The sequence below is a fragment of the Alligator sinensis genome, unplaced genomic scaffold (assembly GCF_000455745.1).
Source record: "Alligator sinensis unplaced genomic scaffold, ASM45574v1 scaffold790_1, whole genome shotgun sequence".
Taxonomy (NCBI): Eukaryota; Metazoa; Chordata; order Crocodylia; family Alligatoridae; genus Alligator; species Alligator sinensis.
The window spans coordinates 410,745-420,469 of NW_005842723.1; the positions used below are offsets into that span (position 1 = coordinate 410,745).

At 40.5% G+C, this 9,725-nt stretch overlaps 1 protein-coding gene across 8 annotated transcripts in view; it reads left to right on the forward strand.

The window, feature by feature from the left end:
• ANKRD26 (ankyrin repeat domain 26) overlaps positions 1-8,878 on the forward strand; it is a 126,220-nt gene extending 117,342 nt beyond the window's left edge. For 4 of the 8 annotated variants that reach the window (XM_025216290.1, XM_025216294.1, XM_025216291.1 and 1 more), the window contains 2 exons: positions 2,874-2,919; positions 6,381-8,878. In XM_025216290.1, the coding sequence (XP_025072075.1) occupies positions 2,874-2,919; positions 6,381-6,529 (195 nt within the window). In that variant the 3' untranslated portion in view covers positions 6,530-8,878. The remainder of the gene's footprint in view (positions 1-2,873; positions 2,920-6,380) is intronic. The other 4 variants (XR_003096377.1, XR_003096378.1, XM_014525008.2 and 1 more) reach the window with 4 other exon arrangements.
• The last annotated feature ends 847 nt before the right edge of the window (positions 8,879-9,725 follow it).

Consider the following 9,725-nt stretch of genomic DNA (forward strand, 5'->3'; position numbering starts at 1 on the left):
GGGCTCCAGCCCCTCGTTGCCCATGGCCCGGGTCCCAGCCCTGCACTGCCCACAGCTCGGGCCCGGGCCCCAGCCCCACACTGCCCATGGCCTGGGCCCTGGCCATACCCCCGTGCCGCCAGTGGGCCCTGGCCCTGGCCCCATGCTAGCCACAGCCTGGGCCCCAACCCCATTCTGCCCATGTCTCAGGCCCTGGCCCCAGCCCCAACCCTGTGCTGCCGGTGGGCCCTGGCCCAAGCCCCAGCCCCGTGCTGCCCACGGCCCCAGCCACATGCTGCCCGGCAGCCCTGGTCTCAGCCCCGCACTGCCCACTGCCCCAGCCCAGCCCCAGCCCTGCTCGGGGCCCAGTCCCATCCCAGTGCCACTGACAGCCTCAATCTGCTATGTGCTCCTGCTCCTGCTATGTGCATCCTGCTATGTACTCCTCCGCCCTCGTTTTGGTTTTCTGATATGCCAGCACTCCGGCACCTTTCAAGGTAGACATTGTGGGTTTTGTCAGCATTCCACCAAAAAATGTTGCCTACCCCTGATCTACATAGTCTGGCCCTAACCTTTGGCTTTCCCACAGAAGTACTCACAATAAATAGAAGATACTACTTTTTAATCTGTTGTCTTGTTTAGAAAGATACTAGTTGTAACAGGAGTTCATTTGTAGATTGTAGGGACTCATCTGTGCTGGCCTTTAAAGTATTTTCTCATCACAGCATCATCCACAGGAATCTTGCAAGTAGTGACCCTGACTCATCCCCAAAACTTCAGTTACAGAAGCTAGTCCATAATAAAATTATAAAGAACCCTGACTCCTTTTCAAAGGATTGTTCACTTAGCAGTTGAGACATACAAGGAGAATGAGTGTCTTTCTGTCTGAAGAGATGTTCATCAAGACAAAGTGGCTGTTCTCTTATTTTCTATAGAAGGATAAGTGTCAACCATCCCTTACCCCCAGGCTGTATTATGCATCATATTATGCCTTATAATTATATTATGCCTACATATTTTATCTTCTAGTTCTGTGTGTCTAACTTTGTAGGATCACTCCTGAAATTCTGAACATACTTCTCTTATGTTGCTGAAAATTTAGGAAAGTTTTTTTGTATCACTTACTCCACGAGAAAAAAAGTGTCCCTAAGGATAGATGTAGGTTGACACCAACAAACAACATTTTTGCAGTATTCTTTGCTTCATTTCCTGGAAGCATGAACCATGTTTTTCAGTCATCTGATCCAACTTGCTTCCAGCTTGCTCTTCCTTTCTCAGATCTAAGTGAGAAACTCAACAGAGACTTCAAAATACAGAGGAAAAGCAGGGCAGCTCCTGCATACCTGTGCAGGCACACAGTGATCTGTGTGGACCATGTAGCTGTTTTTCACACTCCAAAAACAGATAATGACAGGGCTTTGCTGGTACCTTAATATCTCTTTTTCAGGGTTTTGACCCTCTTGATTAGTTATTTTCTGTGATTGGTTGTTTGATTCCTGCTTCTTGATCCACTGCTTTTGCGCTCTTAGTGATCTTCCCAGGTTTTTTGTCATTGTTTCCTTCTATAGATAAAGTGGGACTTAGGGACCTTTGACCAACTCCCTCCTTCCCTTTGCCAGCCTCTAAAGGCATAGAATTTTTAAACAAAGCTGTCCTCCTCTCAATTCTGATGATGTCCCCAGTGGTATGCAACTTAATTTGGTTGAAATTACCCCTGTAGCCTAGCAAAGGGCACTTAAATGCATTCTAATCAGTTTGCTGCAACATTATATCCAATGGTTGTAGTATGGCCACTGAGTGCCAACAAGATTCTTTTTTATCTGGAGGGAATTATTCTGCTTACACTTTTTTCCCCAACCATGTTTAAAATGTCTCTTTTACCAAAGGAGTCCCTCCTACCCTCTAAACACCTCTACTGGTGAGTATTAACTTTAACAAGTGGAAGAAAAAGGTGTATTAAACAATATTTAAACTATTCCATTATTTGTTGTTATATTGAGTCAATAACCCATGTCATTCATAAAATTATTAGTTACTTGCAAAAGATAATTATAATAGTAATGTATTTTAGCTAATTACATGCATTTAGAAGTTACGTGGGTTTTTTGTATGCTAACTGTTAACTTTTGAGATCTGTAAATTCTTCAGGTCATAGACTGTTTTAATGGAAAACATATTTTGGGCATTACAAAAATACACCTATAAATAATAACTTGTAATGTACTATAGCCATGAATCAACACAATGACTGATTCCTGTGTAGGAAAAGCTTGCAATGAGTATTAATCATGGTTATAACCAATATTTTTTGAGAGATGAATGTAGTTTTTCTGGTGTTTATAGCCAATGTAAGCTACATAGCATGTAAAATCATCTCGGTAGAAAGCTGACAAAATGAGACAAATATTGCAATCTTCTCAAATGATAGTGAGAAATTGCTTGGCATAATTTGAGGGGGGATTTTTAAATACAGATTTTCCCTTTGTCTTGCAAAACTGGTTTATACAATGATAGCCTAATTAGGATGTAGATTATGCGTTTTCTCAACAAGTATATACCCAAACTTCTGAATTTATTAAGGATTTTGCTCATATATCTGAAGACAGAATTTAGCTGTGTATTATTCATTTACTTGCGTGTATTTGATTGTGGTTAACTGCTAAATTATGAATCACATAGAATCGGATTGTTTTATGATGCAGTCAATATTGACATGCAGATGATATTGTTCAGTAACCAGTATCCTAAGACCATCAAGAATTTCTTCAAAGTAAAATGAACTCTCTGTTTGAGGTTTTGCTTTTGGTTGCATTTAATATTTGTTTTTAAAACATCTAGATTGTTTATGATTTAATTTCTAAAATATTTTAAAATCTTTAAAAATGTACTTTCAGATGCAGCAGGAACTGGAAAAAAATATCAGTAAAGAACTTGACCAAGGTAATTTATCAGCGCGTGTGGCAGGGTTTTCTTTTCCCCTCAGAAAAATTGATTGTTAACTAACATTGAATGATATCCTAAAGCATAAATCACATTATGTGTGTCTACATGTGCAATTAATGGAAATGAATCGAGTCCAATGTGGTTTGCACTGCAGTTTATTGCTCCCAGGCACCATGTTTACATATGTGCCCAGGACCACAGCACATTGAGCTAGATTGGAGCAGCCCAGCTGGGAGGGGGGCCATAGGGTCAGCCTGCCAGCCCAGGGCTGCTCCAACCCAGATCAACATGCTGTGGAGGGACTGGCTGAGGCAAGAGGGTGCTCGAATGTGGGGCTAGCCAGCAGGCAGCTCCTGCAGTGAAGCATCCCGGTGTCCCAGTCAGCCCTGTCAGCATCTACACATGCATTGCAAGTACTAATCTACAGCAGCATGTTTTACTTTACTGTGGTCTAATAGGGCCACACATGTAAATGCTGAGACTTTACTGCAGAGCTAATTAGTCTACTCTGCAGTAAATGTCTCGTGTAAATGCACCCATTGAGTAGTTAACTTGTGCCAAACACAGTTGTTGTTTTTACTAACTTCCTTTTTGGCAAGAACTGCTTCCAAAATTCCAAGAACGGCTTTCCAAAATGCTGTACAGAATAAATTGCCTTGAAAGCTAGCTTAACCCAAGTCAATTTTGCTAAATGAAAAATATAAACAATCAAAATATAGGAAATTCTGATTTAAGATACAAATGAACTTTAAAAATTGCCTCCCCTCTCATATGTTGCATTCAGTATTACTGAATGCAACATATGATTTGTATTGTGATTTTACACAATCACAATACAATGTGATTTAGTATTTTCTGCTAGTATAATAGTGCATGTCAGATATAATGTTCCCTAGTGGTCGCCTCTCTTTGTTTTATAGAAATAAAGTCGCATGTTGGATAGGTACAAATATATTGCTCATTGAGAAATCTTAATAATCACTTCTTTTATGTCTGTGTAATCAACATAACATTGTTTAAGTGTTTGTAATATGTAGCACAGAACATATACTTAGCTGGAAGTCTGTAATGTAGTTTTTGGCCATGTTCTCCAATGAATAATTTATTCTCTTGTGTGGCAACTATCCTCATCCATCCACTACCTCACAGTGACAGAACCTGTTTCAAAGCAGTGTAATCAATCCAGCATGTGCCAGTATTCTGTAGCCAAAAGTGGAAATCCCCATTTACCTGTTTTAGGGGTTCCTTTCCCTAACACAGGATTTTTTGTGTGTCTTTTTCATGTAAGTATTTGTCTAGTACAGACAGAGTGCACCTACACATGCTATTAATGCACCTGAATACACTCTGGTGCAGTTCACACAGGAGTTTATTGCTCTTGGGTTTTTACACATTTACATGTGTGCCAGGGGGTGGGGGGGTCAACCTGCCAGCCCTGGAGCTGCTCTGCCCTGGCTCAACATCCTGTGGAGGGGCTGGCTGGGGCACAAGGGTGCTACAGTGTGGGGCTAGCTGGCACGCAACCCCCTGCACTTGAGCACCCTTGTGCCCCAGCCAGTCCCAGTCATCATCTAAACGTGTTGTGGAGCACTAAATAACTCTGCCATAGGATAGTACTTGTGTCAGGCATTACTATCCTACAGTGGGCTTAATTAATTTACTGTGGTTTAATAGTGTTGCACATATAGATGGTGATGCTTTGTTGTGGAGCTACTTAGTCAACTCCTCAGTAAAGCACATGTATAGATATGTCCACAGTTTCTTTTTCTGTGTTGGTTGGACTTTGGTCAGTGAAGGTAGAGGCCAGGGATATGCAGTTTCTAAAAGAGACCGCATACACATGTTCAAATGGTCTAGGAGAATTCTTCCAGGTGTGTTCTTATGGTAGAAAAACTTACCCAGACACACTTGAACTTACCCAGATGCATATGAATGCTGAGCCCTTGAAGAGCAGAGACCTTGCAGTGCTGATCCTTCACAATTGGGGAAGCGGGGGGTTGGGTGCTTGTGCATACATCTCAGCATGCTCTGCAAGCTCCCTCAGTCTGCCTGATGACAGATACACTGATGACAGGCAGCAGTGCACAGGGCAGCTCTGGTTGGCTGATCCAGACTGCTCAGAGTCAGCCTGTGCCTCCTTGCAGCATAATGTGGGATTGAGAAGGGGTGTGTTCTGCTCCCTACTTGACTGGAGCAGCTAAGTCCAGTGAGTGATACAGTCTCCCTGTGGGAAGAGGAGTGGGAGCCATGCACCCCAGGATGCTGAAGGACTGTGCTGTGACACCTCTAAGAAGAAAACATGTACAGACAGTCACTCTCAGAAGAAACTTTCCTATGAGTGTTTTAACCCTGGTTCCTAGATTATACTTCTCCTGGCATTACTATTATTGCTTTGGGAGAAATATCCTGAACCCCTGTACACTTGTGATTTTTCCTGGTAGAGTAGTGACTCTTCCAGGAAAAACTATGTTTTCACATGACCACAGAGTTACCTTTACAGAGAAAAGGCTATTGTGGTTATAGGAGGATCTTCTGTGTGTGTGTGCATGCATGCATGTGCACATACCAAGGTCCAGATAGTTGCATCTGTTAGGGGTGTTAGTGGATTTTCGCACATCAGTGCAATTCTATTCCACTTGGCTGGAGACCCTGAAAAGGTGGGTGGTCCTCCTCCCTGGTACTTTTTTATGATTCCATCTTAAGGGCAAGATAGTAGTTGTTAAAATGTGGATGCATTAATAGATTTTCAAGGATTTGAGGAGGGTGCAGTAAAATCACACTAGGTGCCTACAAGGGAGACATGTATGCTTGTAGCAGCTTCAGAAGGGGAGGAGGCAGCTCAGGAGTGTGCAGCAGCTGCTACCTTGTTACATGAAAATGACCCAGTAGCAATTACAAGTGACCTAAATCACCCCAACTTTGACACTGGGTAAAGTTCATTTATGTACCTAATGGGGAAAATTTAATCTGACTCAAAGACTTTGTAAAAAATAGAGGTACTCCTTAAGACCACATGCTTCATTTTGTAAGGCAGGTAGGAAGTATCAGGACAAGGGTATTCACTGGACCATATTCATCACTGGGGTAAGCAGCCGGCATTCTGTTAGGTTGATTAGAGTTTTGTGTGCTTAGAGCATCTACATTTGGTGCAATTTCAACAGCCTTAGATTAGAAATGCTACCTGTTTTATCTTGTTGCTTATCAGGAAATAACTTGCATAAGTTAAAAGCATCAGGTATTTGCCTTTATGAATGTCCTGCCTATGTCACTTTTTAATAATGTTTCTCTCATTCTGATCTGAAATATATATTTGCTGTCAGGACCCAATATAAATGCCCACCGAAGTCAGAGCAAAGCTTTCAGTACATATTAGACAGTTTACTTACTATAAAACTAACATATGGCATAATACAAAGCATGCAGGATCATTTGTTTTTGCTGTTTGGTTTTTTTTTCAGCCAATGCTGAACTCGAAGCTGGATCTGTAAGAGTCTCTCCTGTGGGATCTACTGATGGATCTTCAAAAAACCTAAATGTAGATCAGGATCCAGTTTCCAGGGCAACCCAGCAGTATCTAGATGTGTTAAAGAAAAATTATATGATTTGAATAAAACACTAATGCAAGTTTGTGAAAATGACTTCGTTTACATAACACTTTAATGGTTTTCCATTAAGTGGTACAGCTGTGAAAACCTTCATTACAATTTAAATACGAGTTATAAATGTATTACATGACTATCAGGCACGTTGCACTTGTCTTCAACACTGCATAAATGTATAGTTTCTTTTACATTTATTATGAAAAGCCATACCTGGTTTCAGTTGCAACTAGCATAGCAAAATCAGACCAGTGTTTTGAGTTTCACAGAACTGCAAAAATATTAGGTACATGGACATGTGAACAGTTTATCATTGGGCAAAAGCCATCAGGGCTTTACCATGTGTCAGCTCCTCTACACTAACTCCCTATGTATATATGCTTACCTCATAATAAGAGGAAGATGGATAAACATAGTTCTCAAAGAAAGAGGGATAAGTTGATGCAGTAGGTAAAAACTGAACTGCAACTGCAGGCTTACTGTTTACCTTTCACTTATGGTAAAGCCCTACCCTTTTGCCTTGTAATACACTTGTAGGTACATTTGTATGTCCATTCCCTGAGTTGTAACAAAACATGTATTGAGTTTTGTCATATTCATACTGCGATGTATTTTAACCAAAGCATTCCCTGAAATCTGTTTTCCATTCTACATATATTTAATGTTTCTCTTAATCTTGTCTTTAGTGGCTGTTAGTAGATATCTGATGCATCTGTTTCATTCCCTGTTCTTCAGTCTTAACACAGGAAAACTCCTAAGGATTCATGGAAATTTTATCTATATTAAAGCTGGAGAATTAGACAATTTGCATTACTGTCACGTTTATACCAGTTAATATTTGAGTTTTAAAATTCTATACATCTATAATAGTGCCAAGAAATTTGTAGTGTATGTTTTATATGGTACATGAACTTATCAGTACAACACAGTTACTTTTTAATTAAATGATACTGCAACTCAGGGCAGTCTGAGTTGCTAGATCACCATTATTTCATGTTTACCACTCTTTTCTATAGTTTAATAGAGTAATTAATATATATTGTGTTGTGCCTACCTCTAGGTTTCTCAATGTTTTCCAGAGCTGGTGCAATAAGATGAGCAGAGTTTTTCATTATTACCAAAATCAGATTACATTCTGGGTTTGTCTGACAGCACAGGAAAGCTGTCAGACCATGTTCTCTCTCACATGGCTTATAGGCTCTGCCTGGTTTCATTGCAGCAGCAGCTGCCAGCAAGGTATGCAGTGTATCCTGGGAGGCACAGTTTGTTAAGGAGGCCATAGCTCCCAATAGTTAGCAAGGACACTACATGCAGTCTCTGGCAGCTTTCCTGTGACAACAGAAACCTTCTGTCACTTGCAGACCAGAGCATGCATTCCTCTGGTCTCCAAGAACCTGCTCAGAACAGAGATTCTGCCACAGTAGGGAAGCTGGAAATGGGGGTTTACCTGTGGTTTTACCAGGAGAATGTGACTTCTGCTGGCAAAACTATGTAGTATAAACCAAGCCCTCAGTTCTAAGCCTGGTAAGCCAGTCTTACCAGAATCCCTGCTTCAGTGACCCAAGCTGTTTTATTTATATCAGACAATCATATGCTGTTGCGGAAAACCGTTTAAAAACTATTGCATGTCTTTTTAAAAGTCTCTAGTGTTATTGTCAAAAGATTCTGAAATGGAGAGGAATAGGACTCGAACAGCTTCCCCTCCCCTTAAAAGTCCAAGAACTAAACTAACTCACCATGGTGAAAATCTGTGCCACCATGTATCTCCACCACTTTTTAAGGAATAAAGCAGTTTTGTATAGTCGGTGTACTGTATTGAATTGTAAAAAATAAAAAATGCAACTTTCTATTTAATAAATTTTAAAATGGAATGTGTATCTCTTGCTTTTGGTTTCATCTGATTTCCTTTCCAGGCTTCATTCATTTTTTTCTTCTATCTTTTTGTGCCTGTGTATCCTTTTTCTTCGTTACCCTTCCCATCTGTTCCCCCTCCTCCCCTATGGCAGATCTCACTTGTAGTACTGGGTCCTCTTTTGTGTCTCTTCTTCTCCCTGATGATAGTTAACTTTGTACTTCTCATTTTCTGATGTCCTCCATTCTAGCTGTTATAAGCACAATGTAGGGTGACCCCATCCTAATTCTTGTAACTCAAAATTTAAAATCGTCCTGAGCAGGTTGGTTTTTCAACCCTCATGTATAATGTATTGGGGAAATATTAGAACATATTTCCCCAATGAAAAATATGGTATAAATTAGAATGACCCCATTGACCAATGCAACTACATTGATTTACATCAGCTGATGATCAGATCGTCATATGCTAGATCAAGAGACCCCAGCAAAGACTTCCAAAAATGCACTCTCCTAAATAAATGGCCTAATGATTTTTTCAAAGAACTTGTCAGAATTTTCTAAAATAAAGTTGCATTAAAAATCACTGGTTCATTCAGCCTGAATGTTTTGTTCATAACATCTCAAACTAAACTAATTTGTGGATTGTAAAACAAAATTTCTGTGGAATCATGTTGAGATTTCTGGCAGACTGCCTCAGGACCAAAACAGAGTACTTCTAGGACTTCTGCTTTAGCATCTAGTCCAGAGCTATACAAAAAATAAGCCCTCAACCTTGGAACATCCCACATGGTGGGACTCCATGGTCCACAGTGCTAAGGCATATCCATTAAGAGGACTGTTTCACAGCAGGGGTTCCATGACTCTGGCGTGGCAAATCAGACCAGAGCTTCAAAGCTTACTTCCATGGAGTTGGAAACGTAAAAGATCAAGAAGCCTACCCATCTGTTCAATGAACATTGCAGGGACTGAGGACCATGCTTTACTTTAGAGATGCATGTTTCAGTGTTTGTAGGAATTTTTTCAAATAAAATGCTTGGTTTTGCTCCAAATCAGAAAAAAACAAGTCCCTAAAAAATGGAATTTTCCATGAACTGGACACTGTTATTTGAATGATTCTAGTGTTACACAAATTGTCAATTGCTCAAATCACAAGTGAGGCCTTATGAGGGAGGATAAGGCAAGATGCTGCATTTATTGATTGAGCACTTAATACACACACACAGACCACATTCATACCCCAATTTCTGTTTTATGCTGGTATACATTACCAGTCTTATCAGTACTTGGATCAACTTAGTGGCCAGCCAAGTTGATCACGAGTAGGAGCTGGGCTCCTGCTGGTCCATCTCG